Source organism: Heterobasidion irregulare, assembly GCF_000320585.1.
Source record: "Heterobasidion irregulare TC 32-1 unplaced genomic scaffold scaffold_06, whole genome shotgun sequence".
Classification (NCBI taxonomy): domain Eukaryota; kingdom Fungi; phylum Basidiomycota; class Agaricomycetes; order Russulales; family Bondarzewiaceae; genus Heterobasidion; species Heterobasidion irregulare.
In genome coordinates, this window is record NW_009258202.1 from 614038 (window position 1) to 639657 (window position 25620).

Below are 25620 nucleotides of genomic sequence, written 5' to 3' on the forward strand. Positions count from 1 at the left end.
ACGAAAAGGAAGTGACCATATTGTCACGCATGACGAAGGTTATGTCACGTCTCACGCGTCTCACTGCACGTTTCAACCTTGGCGCATGCCACAACCGCGCTCAACGCGCTGATATCTTGGATACTTTTACACCATGGTTTGTCCTTACTGACTTGACAAGAAACGGTGACTTACCCCCAGATGCGTTGAAAGTTTTATTCAGAGGCAATTCTGTCGAGGCGTGGTCCCTTGGCCAAAGTATGGCTGGCGGCCCATATGGAAAGGAAGCTTTCGAAGGCTCAAACACTGCAGACGGACATTGAACAGTCTGTTGGTGAGTATACGACGGCTTTCTATGTCGACGTGTCTTCCTGACTGGGCCTTTCTCTAGATGCCATCATGGGCCAGGAAGTAGAGGTGATGGCTTTGAGGCTCAGCGGGCAACTATTATTGGGGGTAGTCCGGATCTACAGCCGCAAAGCGAAGTATCTGCTTGACGATTGCAATGAGGCGCTCCTCAAGATTAAGATGGTACGTCGAAATCCAATGTTTCAATGCTCGCACCTTGAAAGCGATCTCTGCAGGCATTTCGTCCAGGGCTTGTAGATATGACAGAAGATCAACTTGCTGTCAATCGGAATGCTATTACTTTACAGGCAGGTGGGTTGGACCTTGATGTGCTCTTGCCTGATATCAACTGGTAAGCTGTTGCGTACATTATTGTCCAAACGACTCCATCACACTTTCTTAGGGATATCGACTTCGAAGACCGAGTTGTCCAACCCCAGGGTCACCATGTTGCGCGTCAAGCGGACATCACACTCGCTACTGCAGATGACTTACAGTTCGATCTTGACGACGCTGGTTATGGCTTTGACTTGGGTCCCGCTGATGGCATTGGGTCTCAGGACTATGAACTTGACTTGGGTTTGGATTTCGGAGATGGACCGTTGAGTGAAGATGGTCGTGATCGCGACAGCATGAGCATTGAAGTGGGCCGTGACGCTCCCCCACCTAGAGAGCCTCGATATTCGCTGGACTCGCAGATATTTGGGAGAGGAGGAGATACAGATCTCGATGTCTTGTCTCAAAAGAGCAGAGAACCATCCGAACATCCTTTTGGTGGGGACTTGGGTCTTGAATTTGGTCCCGAAGTTGGCATGGATATCGATTTGGGCCTTGACTTTGGTGACAATCTCCTCGGTGAGCGAGAAAGAACTCCAGGCCAAACACGATCACTTTCTCGTGGCTGTAAGTCCTTTGATGGTTGATGCCCACATTGATACTGATTCCTCGCAGCCTCTCCGTTGAGCGAACCGCCGAAGACCCCTTCGCCAGGTGTTGATTTGAATCCGGAGATAGCTGCAGAAGGTCACGAGCCGGTGCCAGCTGAGAAGCCTGAAGAGAAGAAGAAGCGAAAGGAGAAGAAACAAATCATCGACGATGTTACTGAACTTCAAAACAGCAACCGACGTGGCGGACTCGGTCCTGGCGCTAAAGACGTCTCTTCGATTTTGACAGAACATCACTATCTACCCCGCTCATCCCTTGTCATGCGTTTACTCAAGATTCGTGAAGATCCTGTCGCACATTTCCTCCCGACCAGAATTACGCCCACCGGTACATATCTACTCGCTGGTCCACCGGGTATGGCGCCAGAGCTCCAGGAGATGTTCATGCGACCAATGCCCACACACCAAACGGCGAAGCGCCGTGCTGCATCTCCTGAGAAACCTCCTAGCAAGAAGCCACGCATAGAGGAAAGTGTTGCGGAAGATGACCAAGTCGAACAAGCTCGCCGCGTTGCCAGTGTCGCTCCCAGCGCTGTGCTGGGCAGCGATGTGTTGGGGCGTGGGAGTGTTGGGCCTGGTCTAGAGGGTGGTCTTGAGTTTGATACCACTGGGCAGGGTGTGGAGGAATTCCAAATGGACTTGGGAGATATCGCGGGAGGAGATGCTGATATAGCCCTGGACGTGCAGCGTGCACGCTCAAGGTCGCTTGCCCCATCAGAACTGACCCGTCTATCAACCCCCGGACTAGACGAACCGGAGGAGACATACGCCGACCTGGAGTGTCCTATAGCAGTCTTCGACACGAAGGGGTCGAGCCAGTCGTCCGAGAGTACAGATGGAGTCGATTCGAAGGGGTATAGCAAGAATACCATGAAGGCCCTGGGGATCGTCAGAAAGGAGTTGCAGCCTGACGATGAGCACGAGGAAGAAGAAAAGGTCATGAGTTTCAAGAAGATGTCTACGAAGGTCATAAGCTCTGTGCCGTATATTTGATTGCTCGATTGCTGATGGCATGCGTTTTTCTAGGCTACGCGGCGAGCAGCCTCTTCATTCTTCTTCGAGCTCCTCGTTCTTGGAACCCGAGACTGTGTTAAGCTTTCTCAAGCTGCTCCGTTCGAAAACATAGAGATTCGCGCCAAGGATAAATTGTGGGACCGGCAGCGACAAGGTTCAGTTGCACCATCTATTGCCGCTTCTATGGGCTTATGATCATAGGAACAAGTTTGTTAGCCATGATCTCTTGTTTCAGGAACTTTTGTGGATCTCCTATTGTTTACGATCTATTATGTTGTTTGATTCCCTAACTTGGTTTTGTACTCTTTTCAATGTGAGAATCTCTCGATGGCCACCTATCTTATTCGTACTTTGTATGTCACGCAAGTAGACCTCGATATTGTAGTGAGTATTTACACTTCCGTATAGTCGACAAAGTTAGCTTTTGAGTCAGTAAGGCAGTAAGTGAAGCAGAACTCCATGCCGCCAGAAAGTCGCTCTCATTGAGGGATCGGAATCGGTACGCCCATTTTGTCATCTATGTTCAATCCTACCGTAAAGCGACTGACGAAATTATACATCCCGACAGTCGCAGTCGCCTCCACCATCTGCTTGTCATTAAGGAAAGCATGGAGGTTGTCAAATATGTCCTGTGGAACGTGCACGGCTTCTGTCGACCAGTCAGCGAAGTCGAGAGCCGCGGAAAGCTCGGCAGAAAGGGTGCGATTGACAGCAGAGGTAGCGCCCAGTAGGCCAACGAATGGTGGAGCGAAGCGGACCGTGAGCAACTGTGAAGTTGTGAGGCCAGCAGCGCGACCAACGGGCTCGTGTTGTAGCCTGACGACGAGCAATGACCTCAGTATACCAGCGTCTTAGATCAAGGGTGGGATGCAAAGTACACACCATTGATATGTCGCGCTGTTCAAGACCGCCGTCCGCAGGATCTGTAAGGGTCATACAATCACGACATGATCATAGACTTGGCAGAAGCCCTCACGAAGAGTTCTCGCATGGCCGCAGGAAGAGTATTATTGTCTCGGATCACCCCTGCAATGTCACTCCAACCCTGTGCAACAAGCGGTGCATTCAACCTTGATTTCAAGAGGTGAGTAACGCGGAACTTCCACCTTTCGCCAACAAGCAGACTGTTACTCACAAGACACCATCGAGATCCAGTAACGTACCATTCGTCCTCCGAGAACGTATTGAGTCTGCTATCTATTCATAGGCGAGGAATTTCATCTGTCAGCATCCAGATAATCAGATCTCTGAACGATAATTAGCTAGCCCACCGGATCTGTCCCAGGAGCGGGAAACACATACGGGACCCTTGCAGGGAGACCGTCATCACGTTGCTGAAGTGGGGAAGTGGCTAGCGTCGATTTAGGCCCCACGACAACGAGAAGGCATATGAGGATGAGAACGTTATACAGAGACATTCCGGACAGAACTTGACGACCAAGACGATGTCAGGGTCTCCTTTTATACTTGCCCACGAAGACGTCGGCACGTCATGCATGAATGCCTGAGCATGTGCCAGCCTAGATACCTTCCATGTGTAGGCGCAGATAGAAGTGTTCGGGGTGAGTAACTGGTTGCGAAGTTCGCATGGCTGGCCATGCTGCTTGTTTTGGAGAGCGACGTTTGACAGGGTGGCACAAGGCGAGTTGGTGAGAGAAAGACGGTAGATTGGGCCTCGTTAGCCGGGGGCCAGTGCAAAAACCAGCATCCGGAAGTATACTTCTAATCGAACGTTGGCAGCAACTTACGATAAATGTGTATCCTCTCTGCTCAGGCCCTATTGACAAAGGATGGAAGAACTCGCGCGCTCAAAGAGGCACGATCAGCGTAGATCAGCGCCCTCTCGGGTGACTTACTTTTCAGTTCATCTAGAAGGGGATTCCCACCCTGTGAACAGGTGCCTCCGACAATCGTGGCAAAACATATTGGACACAGGAACATAGGGAGGCACCAGTACACACATACGCCATAGGATCTGAGTGATTTCTGCGTAGTATGTCACTACATTGCTGAGTTGCCAGACTGACACCGGCTGATGCGTGGAGATCGATGCATTTAATAGCAGTCGATCGCAGCTCGCTATTAGCGGCTAAGGACGAGGTCCCCAATGTCGTATTAGGGTTAAGGTATCCTCCCTTGCAACAGCACCCCACTATGGCCAAGAAGAGCAAAGACGAGGTGCCCAACCCAAATAGCGTCGCGAATCGCGACATCCTCCAGCGGCTCAACTTTCTCTACCAAGCCTCCGCGTACCTCAGCACTATGCCCAACGCCACTGCCAGCTCCAGCACACAGTCTGCAGAAACACGGCCTCAACCTCCTCTACCCGAGTATTCATCAAGCATCCACCCGGTGCTTCACGTCCCAGACAGGTTCCTGGCGCATCGTTTCATCAATCCTAAACATCCGGGCGGATCGCGCAAGCAGAGAAAGGCGGCGAAGCGCAAGATGGGTGTCGGACGGAAGCTCGGTGTCGAAGAGATTGCGCGTGCATATGTGCGTCAGATGAAGCAGATCGGCCAGAAAACCACGGTAAAGATGTACGTAGCCGTACTATCTCCTCGCGTTGTCTGACTATAGGCTCTGGTTGATGACAGGGATCCGACTGTGAAACGCACGTTTTGCCAAGGCTGTGATTCTGTCCTTGTCCCAGTAGTGTCGGCCGTGGTCAGAGTTCACAGTGAGCTCCTTTCATGCGCATTGCGATCATCGATGCTAAATGAGTAGCGTTGGGGTTGATCCTCATAGCGTCGAGCACGCATGGACATCTAGTCAACACAACCTGCTTGAGATGCAAGACCTCACGCCGCATTCCGGCGCCTCCTATTCAGGAACCAGATATCTACGAGCCGCCTGATGGCCACACGATGACAATGGCATCTTCCCCTGCTGCCAGCTCAGGTCGAGTGCAAAAGAAAAGGCGGCGCGGGCCTCGCGCGCGAGCTCCGCCCTTATTCGAGCGAGAAGGACACGTTGTCTTTCGTGGAAATGAGCGGCTGGAGGCTAGTTGAACCACCTCAGAGTCTTCCTGGTAGATCGAACCGTAATCAGCAGGTCGCAACCGCGCTCAGATCGTGTTACAAAAGCAATTCATTTATGCGAATTCCAGGTAGAGTTCATTTCTTCCTCTATCAAAGGCTCCAGGAACCAAGGGGATGTGTGTCGGACCTAAGAGTCGTAATATCATGGTTGAGCACATTGTTCACTGCAATAATGTACAGAACCACATCAGTCAATAGAACCAACATCTTTGGAATCCTCGGCCGCGTAAGACGGACTAACGGGCGCCTAATGGGCGCTTGCTTTGCCGCCTGCCCTAAAGAGCATCTAGCTATAAAAGTTTTCTTCCCAACATTCCTGTTTCCTCAGAACATACTCAGCTAGGATCTATTCTATAGAAACTAACTCGAGTCTCGCATGTTTACACATGCCACATCCTTCAAATCCAGTAGATGACTATCGCGCGCACTCGTTTTACCGAGAACTATGCGCCTCTTTCGGGTGGCGCTCGAGGACGTTAGGATGGCTTGATTGAGTGTACCATCAGGTATACTCGGCGGCCTTCCTGCGAGTTGCGTGTTTGTCTGATGGATTTTCTATGGTTGTGCTTTGTGTTGCAGTGGGGAGCAGATTTCATAGTAATAGATGTTCCCTCGTGCCAATTTCAACTTTTTTGCTTCTCATTCTGTGCGAATAGATGGCCTCCGACAAAAATGAGGCACAGTCCAATGTGTGTGACTAAATGCACACGGAGTGTATGCAATCTTCTTGAATTGAGGTATTGAATACACAAAGAATCTATTATGATATGCCCTCTGATTGAGGATGCAAAATTACTCCATGAAAAACCGCCAGTACACCCCAGCGCCCCGTTTGGGATGAAGCGGAATTTGTTCGATTTCGGATCGATCTATAAGTGTGATCAGCAACAAGCCAAACGAGATCAGAATCAAGTGGAAGTCCAATAGATTGCTTGTTGACGACCTTTGACATCTCTGATGTTCAAAAATTCACTGTAATTGAACACAACAACACCCGGATCACGTACCACGAAAGATTTCAAACTTCTTTCATGATCTTCACCACAATCTCTTTGACAGTTCGACGCCGCCATATCTCCTTCGCCGCCTTGTCGCCCTCGTCTTCGAGCCGCAGCTTGGGCCCCGGAATAGCCGCGGGAAACATGACGCTCGAGAGGATCTCGTGTTCTGGACCAGCACGTACGCGTAGGCGATGAGAGATGACGCGAGGCACGACCTTCGCAACGTCGACCTCGGAGACATCCCACCGCACGGCCTTGTCCGCGATCGCCCACCAGTCGTCCGCGATAGGGAGCGAAGCCAATGAATCTTGTAGCCCATGACCAAACTCCATAGGCAACATCGGAGATGCGGACGGGTCTGTTGAACGTGACACCATGTCGTCGTCATCCCTCCAGTGAAGATGTACACGGATATCCAGCCCGTCGTTGATATCCTCTTCGCCGCCGCGCGGCGTCGCGATACTGAACTCATCCAAGCGATCGTGATCGTGATACCCGTGAGTGCTCGCGATCGTACTTCGGTTCATCTCTGCGCGGCCGAGCTTCGCCTGCTTCTCGGCCTGCTTCTCGGCCTGCTCCTCCAACGTCGCCGCGCGCTCAACCAGCGCAATGCCTGTGTCGCCGCCGCACAAAACGCGGTGTGCGCATACGATGGCCTCGGCGTCACGGGCCGCCCGCACGCCTAGGAGTGTGCCGTCCAGCTCGTGGTGGTGTCGTGCGGCGGCGAATAGATCTGCGATATACAGTCGCAATGACGCATGTGTATATGTATGGTCAGCGGTACTCAGCTCGCGAAGGTCTGATAGTAATCGTGAAGGAAGGGGAGCGGCATCTGGCGACGCTGGAGGGGTCAAAGAGGGCACTATAGTTGTTGGGAGAATGGACGCAAGGTACGAGGCGTAGGCGTGGCGAGTGTTGGGGTGAAGGCCGATGGTAGCACTCATGGAGAATTGGTCTAGCTGTCCTCGGTGGAATTAGAATAGCTGATCATTTGTGCAATCAATGATTGTGGGTATGCGCACCAAGCTCTTGTGTATTTTGGGACGCTCTCGTGGATCCCACGGGCAGACATATACAAAAAAGAAATCAGGAGGAAGATCTTTGGCAAAGCCGTCATCCTCATCTAGCACGATTCGTCCTTCGAGAAACGTACGGAGCAAAGCACGTTGGCAGGGCACCGATGCATGCTCGAGACCCGACACCACGACTGCTTGAGGTATCTCGGCGTCAGCAGGCAAGCGAGCGCGTTCAAGCACTTCTGCCTCAGCTAATGGGACTGCTGGATTTGACTTCACGCCGAGAGGACGCAGTGAGGGCCTGCTTTTAGAATCAAAGCTACTCAGGTGATTTGAAGAGAGGGTTTCGAGCTCGCTGTCGGTGATGCCTGTCAACGACTGCTCGCCAGATGGTACAGGATATGAACGGGAACGCTTGTTCTTTGAGCGTAATGATTTATTTGCGGTAGTCGAGAGAGATGGGTGGGTAGGAGCAAAGAAGAAAGAAGAAAGGAATGAAGACGGTGAGGGCCTCGAGGAACGACGAAGTTTGTGCTGATGCGTTCTGTAGCAAAGCGCGTTGGTTAAGAGCTGAGGTGGGGTGGAGAAGTTAGCTCATGTAACGGTTTTTAGGGAGATTGAAAAGTCCCCGCAGTCGTGCGGGTGCCTCGTTCTTCATGAACTCGCGAGACGTTGAAGGATAGACCATGTTGATGAACAAAAGACTGACCAAAGCCGTCAAATTTTGCACAACGCTGATATCCTCCTCCCGAGTCCTCAGTATCACGTTCTTATTACCGGCCATAATACATAGAAGAAGGGATTGTAGAATGACTGGGTCAGTGGGTAGACCAGGTGCGGCCGACTTGATGTGCTCGAGTAATGCAGGAAAGAAACTAGGGGTTCCGGGGTGCACAGGTTCTACTTCGTCGGTGCTGTAGTCCATGGTGAACGGCGAGTCGATGTCTGGTGAATATCGCCGGTGTTGGACGACGAGTCATGAATTCTATGTCGCCGCTGTGCTCGGAGGTCCGGAACGAGGGACCTCACGAATTCGGACGATGACGACGTCGCGACGCGTTCCGACCCACGTGATCACTGCACTTTATTATACGAGGTTCGTCTTCACCAGCATCCTCATCGACGACTGGAACACTGGCGGCTTCGTCGCCCGACGTAGCCGACACATCCCTGGAACACTCTTGCTTGATATTCCACCCAAACGACTTGCCGCTGGCTGCCTGGGCATCCTCCATCGAAGTCACCTTATACCCCCGCTCCACGCATTGCGTTGTACAAATATTTCCTTGGGCTTAAGGAAAAGTCAACATCGTCCAAGACATAACCACGACGACCTCATTTGCTGGTCACATATACACATCATGGACGTTCTATCTGCGACAGTAGCAGGCTCACGGCGTCCGATTGCTATTTCATCGAAAAGCTTTGTAGCCGGCGCCCATCGCACCGCCAACCACACAACATCCTCTTCCTCTGTCGATCATCCCGTCTCTAGCACATCGCGCAGAAAGCCCAAAATCACGTACCGATCACCTTCCAAACAGTTTCCGGGCGACCTCTGTCTAGAGCGCTCATCTCACACCGCCGCTTCTTCCAGCTCCCTCCTCCACGCCGCTCCAAACAGCACATCTCACCCCAAAAGCGCACTCGCTTTGCATACATCACCAACAATGTCTCATTACATGCAGATTGCCAAACCTCCCCTGCCTTTATATCACCCCCAGGGCCGGCTCGCGCTCTCTCTCCCCGAGATCGACCCCGAAACCCTTGGACTCCGAAATGCACGCCCCATCACTATCGACGATCCTACCCGGCGTTCATCATCGCGCGCGCGACGTCCCGCCCCGAAACTGCGCGAGGCCGACACCACCATGGAGCCCACCGCGACCGCCACCGACGCGCCCCGCGAGAAGGCCAGCCCGCGCAAGCGGAGGGCGGGCCAAGGAAACGCAAAACGCAAGCGCCGGGAGCCGGAGGACGGCGATGGAACGTATCCTGCGAAGCGCACCCGCAACGTGCGGCCCGCGGCTCAGACAGCGTCGGACGTTGGGTCGCCGCGGGGATCACTCGCGCCTGCCGAGGAGGCGAAGGAGGCAGAAGTAGCTGAGGCGGTCGAAGGTCTCAAGGTTCCCGAGAGGCGGTCCACACGCTCGCGCGCAGCCGCGGCCGCTGCAGCCAGAAAACCGAATCAGCCTCGGAGGAATTCGAGCGCCAGCGACGAGACTCAGACCTCATTATCGGCCTCGGTCGTGCAGAATGCAGGGCAAATGAAGAAAGATGGAAAGGACAAGGTGGAGGCGGATGTGGAGACGAGGGAGAAAAATCCGACAAACGGCCGGAAGGCTGGGGATCATAGTACTGGGACGGCGGCCGATACTTTGGAGCAGATAAGTCAAGCAGGAAAGCGAGGGAATGAGGTCGAGCAGCCAACGGAGAGAGCGGCAGCGCTAGACATCATCTCTGTCAGAGTTATTGAATCTCCCATGGACCATGCAGATAACCAAAAAGAAGAGGGCGAGCTCAGCGAAGAAGGTGAGCTGCCTTCAAAGGGTTAAATCACGATTGTATGTTTTCTACTTCCGTCCACTCTCTGTCACATCTTCTGTTTGTTTGTCTGTTTTCTCTCACCCTCGCAATTCTCTCTACATCCGTTCATCTTGTCTGTACAACGCTCACAACGCACCTACACGTTTCTTTGGTTTCATTGCTTGCATCAGGATCTGGACAGCTGTTTGTTTGTTTATGATATGGAATATTATTGGAACCAAAGCAAGACTTCCTGGCCGTGATGATGCAGATCCCATCGATGTCGCACGCGTGCTCTCTACTTGAACTCCGGACGGACATCCAGAAGACGCTCAGCGCCCGCAGTAGGTAAGGCCACGATGCCATACACAGATGCAGTTGCAGTTCTGGGCAGATCACTGTTTTTAGACGAGGGCTAGCCGGCTGAGTCAGGCATTGGCATCTGCACATGTGGTTTAGTGTTCCAAAGGATTTTGAAACGTCCAAGGCAGCATGCATGGAAGGATCAGCAGACCCTAGTCGACTGCATGATTCGGAGCTGCAGGGAGCTGAGTTGGAGTTGTGTCAAAGTCCGGAGTGAGCTGATCTCCACGTCGGTATGACGCGAGCGAGTATACTAGTTATGGTCCAATGGACCCATGACAGATATTTTGGGAGATGCATGTTCGGGAGCAGAGCTTTGCCTGTTACGACGTTGTTCTAAAAAGAGTCTTCTGGAAAGCGTGAAACAATCAAGTGTTCCCATGCCAGACGCACTTTACGGAGGTAGGCGCTCATCTTGATCGAGTGGCAACATAATATCAGCGAGATCCGGCGTTCACCTCGATGATCGTTTGAAGATTGAGAGCAAAAAGATCGTGCTTGGTACGAGGGCTGCGGCTGCCTTCGTTCCGCATAAGGATTGGGTCGATGGAATGTCAGTCAATGACTCGCCTCGGCCCTGTAAGAAATCCCCATAGGTATTGTGAATAAGTAAACGGAGCGCAAGAGCAGCTAGAACTACGTAGCCATGGAACCGCGCATTTCCGCTTCATTTATTGTGAATTATCAGGGATAAAGGCTCCATCACTAAGCCCAACGTCTGATGCGGACCCGCGAACAACAGCTCACATGTTCAAAACTGGTTTACATGGCGTCAAAAGCTGTCAAGAGACATCAAGTTGCACGAGAAAAAGGGTCTACGGAGTTCCTCATACATGTGATTGTAGTTAGCGACTCTATATGCGCTCCCGAACGCTCGTGTGTACAGACCTGGCCTGGTGACCTGGTGTACCTAGGTGTACTGTGCAGCCACTCTGATCACCACAATACATCCCGTGTGAGCAATTGTGAAGTCGTCCAAAGAGGTAGGTGCAACCAACCTGAATTTTAGGTGATCCTAGATAATAGCAAGCTGGTAGAGGGTAACCCGTTGGACGACAGTCGTCGTCGAGGAGACTACAGATCCAAGAATGGTTCACATCGCTGCCAGGTTGGCGGTAAGCCGCGGTAAGTACGTACTCAGCGCTCAGCTGTCATCCAATAGAAAGCGCTGAGTTCGAATTTGCAATTCGATCAATTGCTTCGCGTCATGCCCAATAACCCCTTGACAACAACCATATCTGTTGGATTTATTTTTTCTCTGCTGTTCGACGCCTCCAGGGATGTGCTTTTGCCGCAAAGCGCACAATCCGCTTTGTATAGAAGGTAGGCGCTTGTTTCAGTGGGACATTGAAGGTTTTTTGCCCGGCCGACGCAGTTCGGGCGCTGTACAATGGGCGACCTTGATTCTTTGCGAGCGGGACAGTAATTTGTGGGGCTTGAGAACCATGTGGCTTCTGTTAGCGTGTACGGTTCACCCCGTGATGCGAATGAAGCTAGGGACCCAATCGACATGAAGACTTCCATGAAACTCCATGAGGACCCGCCCACTTATATTTTAGTGCCCCTGCTTTTTCACGTTCCTTCATTAAGTCCGGGAACTTTGTTGGCGTGTGTTTTCTGTCCCACCGACTCTGCTCTCACCGACCAATCGTTGCTGCAACGATGGAGGAAACCCACCGGCCCAGACAGGACAGCGGTCTCTACGAGGGCATTGCGCCTAGCACTTTTAGCCTCGCCGCCGAATCATATGTTGATGGTATGTTCTAGCTTCTCTACCCCGCTTCTCAACTTAAGGTGTGGTTCAGACAATGCGGGGGCCGCTGCTGTGGGGCAGCCAGTCGGGGACATTGCGCGAACCACCACGGCTGGTGTCCCCGTGGGGTCGAGTGGGGAAAGCGGGGGTGGCGCTGCGGGGGTCCTTCCGGAACCGACAGCGGGGGTAGTGTCAGGGACAACAGATGCGACCCCAGCTGCTGTCGAAATACAACCATTCTACAGGAAACGATGGTTCATCGTCTCTCTAATTGTCGTGGGCCTCGTTGGCATCGGTCTGCTCTTCGTCATCCTGTATCCCGTCATTCGTGCGATTGCACAACACGTCGTCGACGTGTCAGGTCAGTCCTGCTGTCATTTTCATCCGGCTAGGAAGTAATGAAGCGTTGATGACAGTCCTTAGCATTGACAAAGCATCAATCTTACAGCCTACAAATGATTCGTACGTGATAGTATTGGAAGCTTGGTAAATTTTGACGTTTCATGTATTTCCTCAGATTCACCCTGAAAATGGATGGCCTTGTAAGTGGTTCTACTGGATATATGGCTCAGAACTCACGTCGGCACATCCCAGGTTACGCACACGGGTATATTCTCCGCCAAAATCATGTTTCCCAAGCCATTAAACGTGTCCTGGCTCAATGGAGACGAGGTGGTGCCCTTGGGCTCGTTCAACATGCAACCGCTCATCGCGAAGCACAAGCGCGCCTACATCAATCAGACTACGCAGTTCGAGATCTCTGATGAGGACGCCTTTGGCAGATTTACAGCTTCTATGATCATTGCTCAAAACTTTACCTGGCGGCTAGAGAGCAACGACTTGGCCGCGCGTGCGCTGAAATTCCCGCTAGCAAAAGGCATCAAATTTAAAAAGGATGTTCTATTCAATGGTATGCCTCTTTTCGAACTCTAGTACACCGTGTTCTAGACTTCTTGTGTTTCCAGGTATCAATAGCTTTGAGGGAAATGTTCTCCTGAAGGACTTTCAACTTCCTAGTGATAACCCTGAAGGCGGGATCAATTTTGTGGCCGTGACGCAGCTGAACAACCCAAGGTCCCTCTTTTCGTGTTTTTGCTCTCACGATGACAACTGAAGCGCTCCCCTTTCAGCCCTTTCGACCTCAGTCTTGGCACGGTGGTATTCAATCTTCTGTATCGAAATGTTTTCCTAGGTGCAGGGATAGGAACCAACACGAGCATTGTAAGCCGATTCTGCTCTTCAGGCTTGGAAAGCCACTGACGCGTACGAGTCAACAGAGCCCTGGTGAGAACGAAATCACTCTTCGAGGGCGGCTTATCCCCCACAACGACTCGGACTCCGAACTGGCCATTGTCTCGCAGCTGTTTACGCAGTACATTAACAGCGAATCGTCTCCTGTCATTGCAATAGGCCAGTCAACGTTGCAGAACGATAATTCGACCATTTCGTGGCTCAGCCAAGGCCTGCAGGCGTTGCAGCTGACGGTTCCACTGAAGCCGTTCACTCCAATCAACCCTATACGGTCCATAGATATCGGAGACTTCGGTCTTGCTTTTTCTGAAAGCCAACCGTGGGCGCCCGTGGCTAACAGTCAAACGGTGCAGGCTTCTTTGCGTAGGTATCTTGACTGTTTATGATTCAACTCAATCTCATAATAGTGCTCGTATAGAATTGCCTTTCGGTTTTGGACTTTCTATTGGACAGATTGAGAACATGTTCAACATAACGAAGAATGGTTCTGTCGCTGCAGGACTTTTAACGGTATGTCTCGGATAGTTGAAGTCATGTAAGCATTGTCTGACGCGACCTATTTCAGCCGCTGGGGGCATCTACATCTGAAATACATGTGATCAATTCCACCAACACTCAGGGAGTCATCAACATCACCATCGAAAATTCTCCCTTCCAAGTGCCTGATCCTGATCACCCCCACTTCGCACAGTTCAGTGCGTGCCTCAGCTATTTCTTCCGACGAACCAAAGCTGAGATTGTCCCTTAGATGCTGACTTAACAGACCTCTTTCGCTCGGATTTCCGGTTGGAAGGTCACGCACGCGCTGTGTCGGACATGAGCATCGGGAGGATCACATTGGACCCAATCAAGTTCAACGTTTCATCTGGCTTGAATGGCCTTCAGGGTCTTAGGAATATGGTCAAGATTGAGCATGTCGACGTGATGGGAGGCTCGCCTGAAGCTCTAGACCTTGGAATCGATGGTACGAAGACTAATATTCACTAACGACACAACGCGGTACTCAATTCTGCTCTCAGTATCTATCTACAATCCGTCAAATTTGATTCTAGATACTGGCGACCTGGGTAAGTTTTATGTGCCTCGAAATTTTAGCGCGGGCATGTTCTCACTTTCTACATAGTACTGCAATTATTCAGAGGCAGCGGGCTTCTGGGCACAACCTTGCTCCCTAATCTCACTCTCAACATGGGCAACAATTCTATGCGTGCGCAAGGTAGCTTCTCAGTAAGTTGAGATCTATTGGCGTTTCTTTCGGTTCTCTTACTTCTATCCGGGAAGCCCAACAACAGTCCGGAAGGACAACAGACATTGAACGACTTCGTTGGGAAGAAGGGTGATTACTAATTTTAATGTTGATTCGAATATTCTCAACTTCTTTCATTAGACGTGGACATCCAGATCTCAGGATACGACGGAAGTACGAAGATCGATTCCCTTCTTAAAGCCTTCGAAACCATCAACCTAGATGCAAGTCTGCCCGCATTAACTACTGACCTTCTTAGTTCTGCTTCTCTCGAAGGTAACATATCATCGCTCGATATCTTTCCCAAGCCTGAATTATCATTGATAGTCTTGACCACTACTGGCCATGGAAATAATCTTACCCACGTCACTGTCGACCTTGTCAACACATTCACCGCCGGACTCGAGATTACACAGATTAAGTCTACTGTTTTCGCACATGGCATTCAGCTCGGCACAATAGATACCATCACTAACTTCACGTCCGCCGGGAACTCAACGACCACATCGCCGAACCTGGCCCTGGACCTGAACATGGACCCTCAATCGTTATTCACCGTGACACATAGTCTGGCGAAACAAGCAGGATTGGACACAGCACAGCTCGATGGCATCGTTGCTCTTGGTGATTATCATTACTTGGACAGAAGCGATACTGTGTCTTCAAACAATCGCCGCGACAACGTATATACGTGCGTTTCCAAGCTATGAACGATTTTAGTCATACCCACTAACGAACATCTCAGTGGGTTCAATTTGCCGAACTTCGTTCAAGAGGCTTTCAAGCAGCTCCACTCAGATGTTGAGCTTACGGCAGGCCTCACGATTGGTATGTATCAACTTTCCTTCCGTGTTGATTTTGCTCAGCGCAGTGTGCGACAGGCGATTACAAGGCGAACCTGCAGTACACGCAGAGCAATGTGCCAACGAAGACGGATCAGAGCATCAATCTCCTGCTACCTATCCTAGCGCAGCCTATAGTACAGAAGATTGTTGGCGGGGCCTCACTTGGGTACGAATTACAAGCACTCTTTAGACCAATGGCTCACCTGCGGTACGTATCGATCAGCATTAACAATGTCCTCATCAAGAATCCGCAGCAAAACTCCTTTGGTGAGTACTTCTAAGTACCTAGACTGAAGATCTTCACAGGATTCTCATTGAGCGTGTTTAGACACCAGGCTGTCGGGGTCAATCACCCAGTCCGGTCCATGTTAGTAAATTCCTAGATTCGTTCAGAACTTTCGTCAAGATATCATTTTGGACTTTACAGTCGATGCGGTGATCGCCTTCGGATCTGGATTGACAATTGCCTGGTCTGGTCGGGCGCTTGGGTCAATCGCGATGTCGAACATCAACGTCACGGGGGACGTTGGTGCTCAATTCGATATTGATGCCACTTTTCATGTCGCAGATGTGGATCATTTGACCAATTTTACGAGGGTATGCAGCAGTCTCGATGTCGTGGGGCTGATCTCAAAGGTCTTCTATGTTTCAGGTATTGTTAACAGAGGAGTCTTTCGAATGGGATATCTCTGGGGAGAATCTTACTGGTGTGTGCATCGTTTCCTTGTGTTATGATGTATTTTGACAATTGCCGGTCTCCCTTCGGTAGTCTCAGCGCTCGGTAGGTGTATGATCTTTACTAGAGACGAGTACGTGTTAAATGAACGATTGCTCAGGTATCGAGGTGTCAAGCATTTCGCTTCCATCAAAGAAGGTCACCTTGAAGGGTATGAACAATTTGAAGAACGGTGTCAAGATCAACTCCTTCGATCTACCTGCCGATGATCCTGCGGGTGGAATCCACCTCACACTCGATACGACTGTGACCAATGTAAGATATTCAATCAATACCTTCGAAGGGCCGAAGGGCTTCACTCATAAGGATTTTTTAGCCATCGCAAGTTGGAATCGAATTGAGCTCGCTCGGATTTCAAAATTTCTTTGGAAATACCAATATTGGCCCGGTCAAATCCAATGGGACCTTCACCCTCAGCGCCCAGTCTACCGTTCCGCTCAGTCTGATCGGAAGACTCATCCATCAGGATTCCGACTCCGGGTTGCATGACATATCAACGGTGTTTAACAACTTTATCCATGGGCAAGATAGTGAAGTCGGTGTTCATGGTGACACCGCGGGACCGAGTGATGTGCGCTTGTCCGTTCGGAGGTGCTTTCATCAGCTAATGTTATATTCTAGGTCACTTGGTTGAACGACGGAATCAAAAGCCTACAGCTCACGACTGCACTGCCCAACCAAGGCAGATTAAACATGATCAAATCCATTGACTTGAACGAGCTCAACCTTCAATTCTCGACGGACACGGCGTACGATCCTTCAACAAGCAGTAACGATGCGACAGCGGCCTTCACCTTGCCGTTCGCCTTCCCTGTCGATATTATTGCTCTTGCACAGAACATTACAGTCGGCGCAGAAGGACATTCATTTGCGGAACTCGTCATCCCCAAGGGCCCAAGCACCACTAATGTTGACACAAGAGTTATTTCCTTGACATTCTCGAACGTTCCGTTCGCTCTGCTCGACGGCCAGCAGGGTGCTTTCCAGCAATTTTTGGCGGCAACGGAGACAGCAGTAAATGAGACCATGCAATTCTCTGGCGCAGCGAACACTGATGCCAGCACTGCTGTCGGCGTGCTGTCGCTTAACGATATTGAATTCTCGGTCAGCACCTCTATTGCAGGACTACAGGGATTGAACTCCAAACCTGCGATTGTCTCATCACTGGATGTAAATCATGGCTATTCGGATTACTTGCTCATTAAGGTCAACGCTTCGTTGTTTAATCCCAGGTATGTCCGTTTCTTTGAATTAGTGCGGTCTTTTCTTATCATAACTATACAGCAATATCACTTTAGGCACGTTTACGAGCACAAGAAACACAAGTGGAGTACTAACGTACAACCTAGGTGCCGGCAATGTTGCTTTTGGGTTGGCGTTCCAGTACGTCTTGTTCTCTCCCTGAAGCAACGCTTGTTGATCTGTGGTCTACAGGAATCAGCAACTCGGCACTGCAGACATCGTACGGGCCTTCTGTTTTTTTTCCCCATAAAAGCCCCTGTTTGCTAAGTTACTTCCCAGACCAACCTCGAGATACTCCCTGGAAATAATTCTTATGCGATAGGTGAGCTCGTTATCATACAAGTTACATCGTCTGCGTATTGACCCTTTCTGTAGGTGTTCACTTCTCGCCCCAAGGCACTGCAGTTCCTGCGGGCCAGGCCCTCCTCGAGAATTATCTGCAAGGCATCCAATCTGACACAGTCATCCAAGGTTCCGAGGACAGCACTTCGATTGATTCTTTGAAGCTAGCTATGTCTAAAATTCACCTCGAACCCGTACAAATTCCCGCGTTGCACCAGAATTTGATCACCTCAGCCTCCTTGTCTTTCCCTACGGACATCGTCCAGACCGGAATTGCGACGACCACTTTCGTTTTGGCAAATCCCTTCACGGCTAGCATCAACTTATTGGAAGTGACGGCTACGGTCACTTTCCAAAACTTGACGCTCGGAAGTATCGACCATGTTGATAGGTCATTGTCACCAATCCACGCAGACGGCGGCTCTACTATTACGTCCCCACAGCTACCCTTCAAATTTAACACTGATCCTATCATGATCATTGAGCTCCTGATTGCTGGTGCTCAAAACAATCATGTAGATTTAGGCCCGCTAGTGGACTTATTTTCCATTGTTGTAAAGGATCCAAGCTATCATCCTCCGGTATGTATTTGATTCCTGCATCCTAACTTACTATCGCCGACACAATTGGGAGTAGATCACTACTTCCGTGGTCACCAATCAATCTTCTTGCGTCAGGTGAATTTGTGTGTCTAGTCTTACTTTATTGCCGACGAGCTAACTCATGATCAATAGTGGAAAGCAATTCAATGTCAATGAAGCCATTCTTGCCGCCTTAGAAAATCTGGATGTCACATTGAACGTAAACAGTGGTGTGAAGATCGATGACTGTAAATTCGACTTTCTTATGTTTGACATGTCGAGGAGTGTTACTCACCTACTACAGATCCCACGGAGCTCTCCTTCAAGCAATACAACGTTTCTGCAATCGTTAGTCATACGATACATTTGACTCAAATTTATGCTAAACATATATCATGGCAGACGGACGAGACCGCATTGTATCTTATAGGTGTCGTAGCTCCACCCATCGTGCAGGATCTTGTTAGTGGATCCGTATTGAGTTTCGACGAGGCAAACATCACGTTCGTGTCTTTACATCTCATGGATAGCCCTTTTTGATTGACTCCATCAATATAGAAACATATCGGACGAAGGATTTGATTTATCGCTCCATGGGTCGCTTACGGGCACCGGACCATTGGATGCAGAAATCACCTTTGTTGACCCAGTAACGTATGCGTCAGGTTAAAATCGGAGCTTTCAAAACGTCTTGACACATTATAAGGGTCAACTGGAATGGGAAAGACATCGCCAAGATTGCTTTACCGCCAGGCGAGTCCTCTTCCCATACAATATGGCTTCAACTAATCATCTGCTGTTAAAAGTTTGTGCAGCTGCTAACTCAGGCGTACCTGACTATCGAACGAGCGCTCGATTGACTATCACCGATCAGGACGAGTAAGTTAGTGTTTTCAAGGCTTGTGTGGCATATATTGACTGAAAGCAGATTCACGTCTTTTGCGACAATCCTCCTGCATTCCCCAAGCTTTGAATGGACAATCTCTACGCAAAACCTTCGCGTGACTGCTCTAGGAACGAATTTCGATGGCGTCACATTGAGCAAGAACGTTTCGTTTAAGGCTTTCAACAATCTGCCAGGCGTAACGATCAGCAACTTCCAGCTTCCTGCAGATGATCCTGTTGGGGGAATTCATATTGAAACCGACTCGCTGATTCCTTCCCCAGCGCGTTCGTTATTTGAGTTTTGTCTTTTCAATGGCATTTTGATTGACTTCATGGCTTTTACAGAGCTTGGAATCGATCTGGGCACTGTTGGCTTCCAGGCATCCTTCGAGAATGCAACAGTTGGTCGTGAGTTTTTCTCGCGATGACTGATGTGACTTCAGGCTGGTTGACAATCTCTTGTAGCATTGTCTGGAAGTGGTTTATTCTTAGCTCCCGATTCTCAGACGAACCTCCACTTGTCTGGACGTATCGTGCCTCAGAGCAGCGGCGACGTTGATATAATCGGCAAACTATTTTCAGACTATCTCGCAGGAAAGAACCAGACTTTGTCCGTGAAGGGAGATTCCGTGCAACCTTCAGGGTCGACCTCACCCGTGGGATGGTTGAGCACAGCATTCAAGACACTTACGCTCGAGGTTATTCTGCCTGGACAAACATTCAATGTTAGTGCATGTTTTGATCCTTGCTCATCACTAACACGACTTGATAGGTTATCCAATCCATCGAATTATCGGACTTCGAGGTCATCATGAACGATCAGGAGGAAACATTCGCGCCTCTAACGAGCTCTAAGCATACTCTTGCGCAATATAAGAACCCATTCGGTTTCTCATTGCAAGTCGTACAAGCCTCTGAAGATATCATTCTCGGCGCAAGTGGCGTTGACATTGCTCATGTATTTATCTTCGATTCAAGGATTCTTCGTCAAACTCATTTTTCTACAGTTACAACTTCCGCAAGCATCGACAGAAGGCGGAGTATCAACGGGCAATCTAGTAGATTTAGTCCTCACGTTCGAAAATCAGGCCCTTCGCTCACTCAACAATGCTGCCTTTATTCAATTCTTCGCTGCAGTCACAGACACCAAGGGAGTTGAATTCGAGTTGAAGGGATCAGCCGATGTTGTGGGACGCACAACTATTGGCGATATCCCTATTTCTGGGATTGCATTCAATGTATCTTCAAGCTTGGCAGGTATGGACTGTTCGATCAATGTATTGGTCCGCTCATTTATTGACTGTCGTCTATACAGGCATCAATGCTTTCGGTGGAGCAGCTTCACTCAGCAATGTCTCAATCACAGGCAGCGGTGGAAATGGCGGTAGCGAATACATCAAGACGCCGCTAACTACGAAGCTGCAAAATCCTTCCAACGTTTCTCTGACGACCACAGATGTTTCTTTACCTGTCTATTATCAAGGTGTCATGCTGGGCCGTGCAGCTATCAATGTTCGTAAACTTTAGCCAGGGAACCCGTTGATACTGATGCATGTTTCTCAGACACTCGACCTTGTTCCGGGAGAGACTACGGTAGAGACCGAATTCCGCTACGCGCCTGCTGATGCAAATGATACGACGGCACAAGTGAGTTTTGAGTACAAAGATGACCGAGTCTCTATCGATGTTCATTGTTGCAGGATTTCATTTCTCGCTTCTTACAAACCAATGATGCCGTGCCCCTCGAGATACGCGGTGACGTGGCAAGTTCACCCTTTCCATCATTAGTGTTAGGTTTGGAGGGCATTCAACTGTCAACTAACTTACAAGGTCAGCATTTCGCCTGTGGCAATCACAATCTCTTTTTGAACTGCATCATAGCCCTCAATGTCCCTCCGATCATAACGCACGTTAACGCCTTCATAACCCTCGATTCACTACTCACAAACCTCATCAAAATCAACTTTGATGTGAGCTCTTTCAAAGATTTCATCACAGAAATAATGAATTTTGAACGCTGTTTAGATTGCCAACCCATTGGACACGGAAATGACGATCGAATTCTCTCAAGCTGACTCCGGGCTCGACGGGGTCACATACGCACATTTTGACCAGGCGTTTACGGGCTTTACCATTCCCGCCAAGAGCATTGCGAATAGTGGCACTTTTGGAAATGTTTTGCTCACCCAAGGTGCAATAGCATCACTGGGAATCATCCCTATCGGCAAGCTTGACGTCTTTGCTGTCGCCACTGTTCGGTAAGGTGGTTGAAATTATTGTACTTCAGCATGCTAACATGCATTCTAGTATCGGCAGTGGTGGATACGAGATACCCTGGTTACACTTGACTCAACTTGGTGTAACAACGACTTACCAGCTCGACCTGAGCATCGCTGAGATGAAGGAGAAAGCGCACTCGATCAGCGAGTCTAAGCTCGCGATTTCTACTGCGACCATTGCATCGTCGCAAGCGTCATCCGCTCCAGCATCGACGACTGCCCCATCGCAAACTGCCCCAATCACGCAGTCAGGTTCAGCGACTATTCTTGCATTCCCAATTCTCAGTCAAGAACCATCAACAGAGGCGGAACCTTCCAACAGTGCATCACCACTTGCGCCATCGGCATCATCCACCGCCGCTGAGACTATTCTTCCAGTACGTCGCTTTCCCATATTCATAGAGCCCGATTTAATGCGCCCTTTCATAGTCATTGTTATAAGACTATTGTGCTGACTCGCGTGCACTCACATGTACCTGTATTTTTGCATCATTTTGGTTAGCTGTCTTGCTCCAATTTCTTGAAACAGTTTTTGTTCATGTCGATAAGCGTTCCTGTTCATTCCTTTTCCGCAAGGCAACGGGAAGTAATGACATACCCCGGATGAACCTTTATGACGTTAGCCCAAAGCTACCCACCTGTTCCTCCCTTGTTTGTTCCGCAATAACTCGCTTTTGTATTCTTCACAAGTTATTGATAACTCTTATTATACCCTTCGCAATGTTTGATAATCCCGCGCTTGTTCCAAAAATTGCAGCAATCGAACACTTTCCAGGATACCGCGAGTCAGAGGAAAGAGAATAATTATGCAGGCGGTAGAAACGCCGTCCACAATACGATCGATATGGCGCCCCAGACGACACTCCATATGATCCAGATACGTCCCCACCACGGCCGCTCGACGATAAGCCAGGCTGCCGCCCAGTATGTGATCGGCACCGCAGCAGCCTGGCGAAGGGCAATTTGGGTATGCGACGCGAACAGGAGTATGGATACGAGTATTGAAGCGAGGATAGCATGCGGCGTCAGGGACTCGATGAAAAAGGGCGACGCCTGGATGTCCAGTTTTTGTTTGTGTTTAGAGTTGGAGAGGATGCGAGGAGCGGCGTTTGAAATCTGCATCAAGGAAAATATAGACAGGAGGGCCAGGACGGGCGAGGCGATAAGAATATTAGGGGCTTGGGCGAGCGTCCAGTAGCGGAGGAACCCGACGTTCCAATATCGCGATTGCACGTGGGCATATATGGAAGGTACTGTATTGTGGCACCATGAAGGCAGATGGATGCTAAGATCAGTAGACGTGCAAAAGTTGCGGTACGCAGTGTATTGATGGAAAATGAAGGGGATGAATGTGAGTGTGGTCAAAGCCACAGCATATCCGATTTTCGACAAGGATGGCTGTTTGATGGTCAGTCAAGTCCAATGCTAAACAGTAGAGATTGATGGGACGAGGCGTACCGCCTTGCCCTGATAGGATGGACGGATGATAAGTCCCCATAGGATGTACCCTCCAAGCAGAAATCCGTTGGAACGAAAAGTAGCCGCTAAGACAAAATAGCACGATGCGCGAAACCACTGTCGCCTGGCACAGGAGAGCATACCTTGTGATTACACTGACCTTGAGCATTGTGATAAGCAACAGTTCGAGTGGTAAACGCATGTACCTTTGTACGAGAAAAACGTGAAAAATGGTTCGCTATAGCCTGCGTAGCGCAAGGTAGCAGGGCTGCTGGGGAGAAGGGATAGTAGAGATGCTAGCAGTGCAAGCGATGGGGATTTGAGATGATAAAGGGACAAGTGATAAAGGGTTTGGGTGCTGTCGCAACATAGAGAAGCCAGCGCGCCTCCTTGCAGGATATCGACCCAACCTATAGAATTTTCTGCGGGCTTCGTAAATCTCATCAATCGGGAGGCGAGGTTCATGACCATCGGTGTTCCAGGGAAGAACGCCCATTGATGTTCGTAGACGTAGCCGTCTCGAGCGATTTGTGCGAAATGGAAGGCATCCCAGCGAAGCAGCGCAGTCGTGAGTGAGAAGGTCGAATCATCCACTAGGACTTTCGAGGAAGAGTCAAACAGGGGGAGGTGGGAAGAAAGCCAGATAAGCAACAAAGTCAGAACTCGACTGGCGATGGTGCAGCGGGTGAGCAGGCGTAGATGGTTTTGTGGTATCAAGCTCGACGATGATGCGTTTGAATCCATCACAGCAGGATTTTGTATGCGGACTGTCTCACCCGATGACGGGTACAGTTCTCTGTGCTGTTTCGTTTAGGCCGAGTGTCGAGTGACGAGCACAGACCGGATCCAAGCTCGTGATTGTTGTTGCTGACGGTGTCAATTGACGCTGAAAGCCGCGCCAATGCCGTGCCCCACTCCGAAACCCCAGTCGACGCCGTGACTGTTGGCGACCGCTCCCGTATTTTCATGTAAACCAGCACGTATCCATATTTACAGCATGTCGTCTCTGCATAGAAGAGCATCTTCTCAATCCCATGTCCAGCTCGAGCCTCGGTCTCCAACCTCAGACCAAGCTAGCCTTGCTACACCAGCCGCCACCCTCGCTGGCCTCCCCACACTCCTAGAGTTCGTTAACATAGTACCATCCCCCCTCACAACTCTCCTTGTCGGCCTTGGACCATCAGCATCAGGTGCTCGTCGCATCATTGAAGTTATAAGCTGGAAGTCTTCTTGGGAAGAAAGCTGGCTAGCAATCGCTGCGTGGTGGAGCGTTTGCTTATTCGCGAACTTTGTGCTCAGGTGAGTCGCATTTTATGTCCCTTGGCAATGTTATCGACAGTGACGTGGTACAGATACCTCTCGCCTGTCGTGATTCTAGGCATCATTACCCTCACCCGATGGAAGTCTCGTCCATCTTCGCCTCCTGTCGCACCGCTACTCTCTGAGGCAAACCTTCAGCTGACTATCTCTGACTTTTCCACCATATTTACATTACTACCTGTTGTACCCAACCTCCCATCTACTTCCTCTGTCATTCTGCTACGTGTATGCGCCTTCTCATACCCTCCATACCTCATCCTCACATACTTTGTACGACTGAGAATAATCCTCGGCGTTGTCGGGACAGTCCTCCTGTCATGGCGAGCGCCTTGGATGTGCCTGCTCCGCGCTAACCTCTGGCAAAGCGCTTGGATTCGCTGGTCCCTGTACCGAGTATGGTCCTATATCTCTGGCCTACCACTTCCTGCCCGCCCCCTCGTACTGGAGATCGCTTCACAATCCTCGGGGAGTCCTGTGAACACGGTGCGCTTTCTTTTCACGCTCTACGAAAACCATCGCTGGTGGATGGGACTTGACTGGACCGCGGCGCTGCTACCGGGTGAGCGGCCGTCCTGGTGTTCGGCATCTCAGCAGCCCGTCTCCCCTCCGAGCGCATTCACGCTACCAAGCCCGACAATTGTGTACCTCCCGGACGGGAAGGGTGGTCGTGTCAAGCGTGTCGCCATGTGGGGTTGGGAGGAGAGTGAGTGGAAGGTCGTTGTGCGGAAGGAGGGCGAGGGATCCACTCGGGTTGAGCGGCCGCTACCGCTGCCGAAGGAAGAAACCATTGTAACTTCATCCGGAGGAAGGCTGTTTAAGGCGGCAGGCAAGATGATGGAAGCTTCCTCGTCCGTTTCGGCAGCGTCAAGTACAGGGGCAAGCACGGCTCCCGCGAAGGGTAGCCATGAGCATATGGAAGTTGAGAACGGAGATCAACTAGATATGGACAGTGTGGATACAGATGGAGATGGGTGGGTGTATGGCGATAATAAATGGGAAGGTCGTAGCGGGAAGGGTGGCATGGGCAAGGTGAGTGGTTGCTCGAATGTTACAGGAAGATGGTATTCACTAGATTTCACAACGTAGTATACAAGATACAGGCGGTGGACTCGGATAGCGGTTCTCACGGAGCTTGTAGAGCCTGTCGGCCCTGGTGAGTTGGGCATTGTCCGGGAGGATGGTGATCTGGTCCCCTACAAACCTCCAGCAGCTGCCATTCCGAAGGAACATACGGTGTCCACCGATGATAAGCCACCATCGAACTCCCCCGAGCCTGCATCTCATGACGAGAGTCGTGGACTCAGACAAAGGCTCAAGGCTGCTGTTTCTGGGGCCCACTGAGGTCCCTCTACTTATTCCGGACGCCACTGTTTTATTATATCTTATCCTTGTTCTTCATGGGAAACGTATAGCCAGGCTGCCCCTCTCGATGCGCACGACTGCCTTCGAC

General features: G+C 50.4%; 9 protein-coding genes across 9 annotated transcripts; 5 read left to right on the forward strand and 4 right to left on the reverse strand.

The window, feature by feature from the left end:
• The first annotated feature begins 87 nt into the window (after positions 1-87).
• Positions 88-2687, forward strand: HETIRDRAFT_445152 (uncharacterized protein). Its single transcript, XM_009548907.1, has 7 exons — positions 88-136; positions 193-313; positions 371-510; positions 564-679; positions 731-1182; positions 1279-2237; positions 2298-2687. Exons 1-7 carry the CDS (start codon positions 134-136, stop codon positions 2478-2480), a joined length of 1974 nt encoding a protein of 657 aa, XP_009547202.1. The 5' UTR covers positions 88-133; the 3' UTR covers positions 2481-2687.
• Positions 2688-2764: 77 nt separating this feature from the next.
• Positions 2765-3354, reverse strand: HETIRDRAFT_320548 (uncharacterized protein; the record flags this gene model as incomplete). The annotated part of the gene is made up of 3 exons (XM_009548908.1): positions 2765-3101; positions 3168-3208; positions 3262-3354. Coding segments are annotated over 3 exons (471 nt in total), but the record flags the coding sequence as incomplete, so codon positions are not given.
• Positions 3355-4439: 1085 nt separating this feature from the next.
• RNase_P_5 (RNase P) lies at positions 4440-5386 on the forward strand (the record flags this gene model as incomplete). The annotated part of the gene is made up of 4 exons (XM_009548598.1): positions 4440-4637; positions 4710-4825; positions 4883-4965; positions 5034-5386. The coding sequence occupies 4 exons, from the start codon at positions 4440-4442 to the stop codon at positions 5294-5296; spliced, it is 660 nt and encodes a 219-aa protein (XP_009546893.1). The 3' UTR covers positions 5297-5386.
• Positions 5387-6086: 700 nt separating this feature from the next.
• Positions 6087-6278, reverse strand: HETIRDRAFT_169210 (uncharacterized protein; the record flags this gene model as incomplete). Its single annotated transcript, XM_009548909.1, has 1 exon — positions 6087-6278. One exon carries the CDS (start codon positions 6276-6278, stop codon positions 6087-6089), a length of 192 nt encoding a protein of 63 aa, XP_009547204.1.
• A 66-nt stretch (positions 6279-6344) lies between these two features.
• HETIRDRAFT_427527 (uncharacterized protein) lies at positions 6345-8268 on the reverse strand (the record flags this gene model as incomplete). Its single annotated transcript, XM_009548910.1, has 3 exons — positions 6345-7286; positions 7350-7763; positions 8053-8268. The coding sequence occupies 3 exons, from the start codon at positions 8266-8268 to the stop codon at positions 6345-6347; spliced, it is 1572 nt and encodes a 523-aa protein (XP_009547205.1).
• Positions 8269-8383: 115 nt separating this feature from the next.
• On the forward strand, positions 8384-9898 carry HETIRDRAFT_320889 (uncharacterized protein; the record flags this gene model as incomplete). Its single annotated transcript, XM_009548911.1, has 1 exon — positions 8384-9898. One exon carries the CDS (start codon positions 8384-8386, stop codon positions 9896-9898), a length of 1515 nt encoding a protein of 504 aa, XP_009547206.1.
• Positions 9899-11894: 1996 nt separating this feature from the next.
• HETIRDRAFT_101612 (uncharacterized protein) lies at positions 11895-21833 on the forward strand (the record flags this gene model as incomplete). Its single annotated transcript, XM_009548912.1, has 48 exons — positions 11895-11988; positions 12038-12346; positions 12402-12447; positions 12503-12527; positions 12580-12895; positions 12951-13059; positions 13116-13206; positions 13263-13599; positions 13655-13746; positions 13802-13931; positions 13985-14200; positions 14256-14303; positions 14360-14463; positions 14518-14572; positions 14624-14758; positions 14810-15173; positions 15228-15310; positions 15364-15493; positions 15551-15594; positions 15656-15694; positions 15755-15924; positions 15980-16034; positions 16097-16108; positions 16164-16318; positions 16380-16634; positions 16685-17295; positions 17348-17446; positions 17498-17525; positions 17585-17627; positions 17681-18228; positions 18284-18324; positions 18382-18476; positions 18533-18576; positions 18631-18731; positions 18787-18882; positions 18982-19107; positions 19157-19398; positions 19459-19521; positions 19579-19838; positions 19886-20071; positions 20121-20370; positions 20429-20625; positions 20677-20760; positions 20814-20943; positions 20995-21083; positions 21139-21371; positions 21421-21769; positions 21822-21833. The coding sequence occupies 48 exons, from the start codon at positions 11895-11897 to the stop codon at positions 21831-21833; spliced, it is 7341 nt and encodes a 2446-aa protein (XP_009547207.1).
• A 363-nt stretch (positions 21834-22196) lies between these two features.
• Positions 22197-23594, reverse strand: HETIRDRAFT_45802 (glycosyltransferase family 76 protein; the record flags this gene model as incomplete). The annotated part of the gene is made up of 3 exons (XM_009548637.1): positions 22197-22790; positions 22842-22993; positions 23057-23594. 3 exons carry the CDS (start codon positions 23592-23594, stop codon positions 22197-22199), a joined length of 1284 nt encoding a protein of 427 aa, XP_009546932.1.
• A 233-nt stretch (positions 23595-23827) lies between these two features.
• On the forward strand, positions 23828-25599 carry HETIRDRAFT_33336 (uncharacterized protein). The gene is made up of 3 exons (XM_009548599.1): positions 23828-24149; positions 24203-25199; positions 25257-25599. The coding sequence occupies exons 1-3, from the start codon at positions 23848-23850 to the stop codon at positions 25509-25511; spliced, it is 1554 nt and encodes a 517-aa protein (XP_009546894.1). The 5' UTR covers positions 23828-23847; the 3' UTR covers positions 25512-25599.
• Positions 25600-25620: the final 21 nt, after the last annotated feature.

What these genes read in the sequence shown, in the direction of transcription:
- HETIRDRAFT_445152 (XM_009548907.1), top strand. An exon ending in CGCTCCTCAAGATTAAGATG is followed by an intron (nt 511 to 563) that starts GTACGTCGAAAT and finishes CGATCTCTGCAG; the next exon opens with GCATTTCGTCCAGGGCTTGT. An exon ending in TCAAGAAGATGTCTACGAAG is followed by an intron (nt 2,238 to 2,297) that starts GTCATAAGCTCT and finishes GCGTTTTTCTAG; the next exon opens with GCTACGCGGCGAGCAGCCTC.
- HETIRDRAFT_33336 (XM_009548599.1), top strand. Translation starts at nt 23,848, where the DNA reads ATGTCGTCTCTGCATAGAAGAGCATCTTCTCAATCCCATGTCCAGCTC. An exon ending in TTCGCGAACTTTGTGCTCAG is followed by an intron (nt 24,150 to 24,202) that starts GTGAGTCGCATT and finishes GACGTGGTACAG; the next exon opens with ATACCTCTCGCCTGTCGTGA. An exon ending in GGAAGGGTGGCATGGGCAAG is followed by an intron (nt 25,200 to 25,256) that starts GTGAGTGGTTGC and finishes TTCACAACGTAG; the next exon opens with TATACAAGATACAGGCGGTG.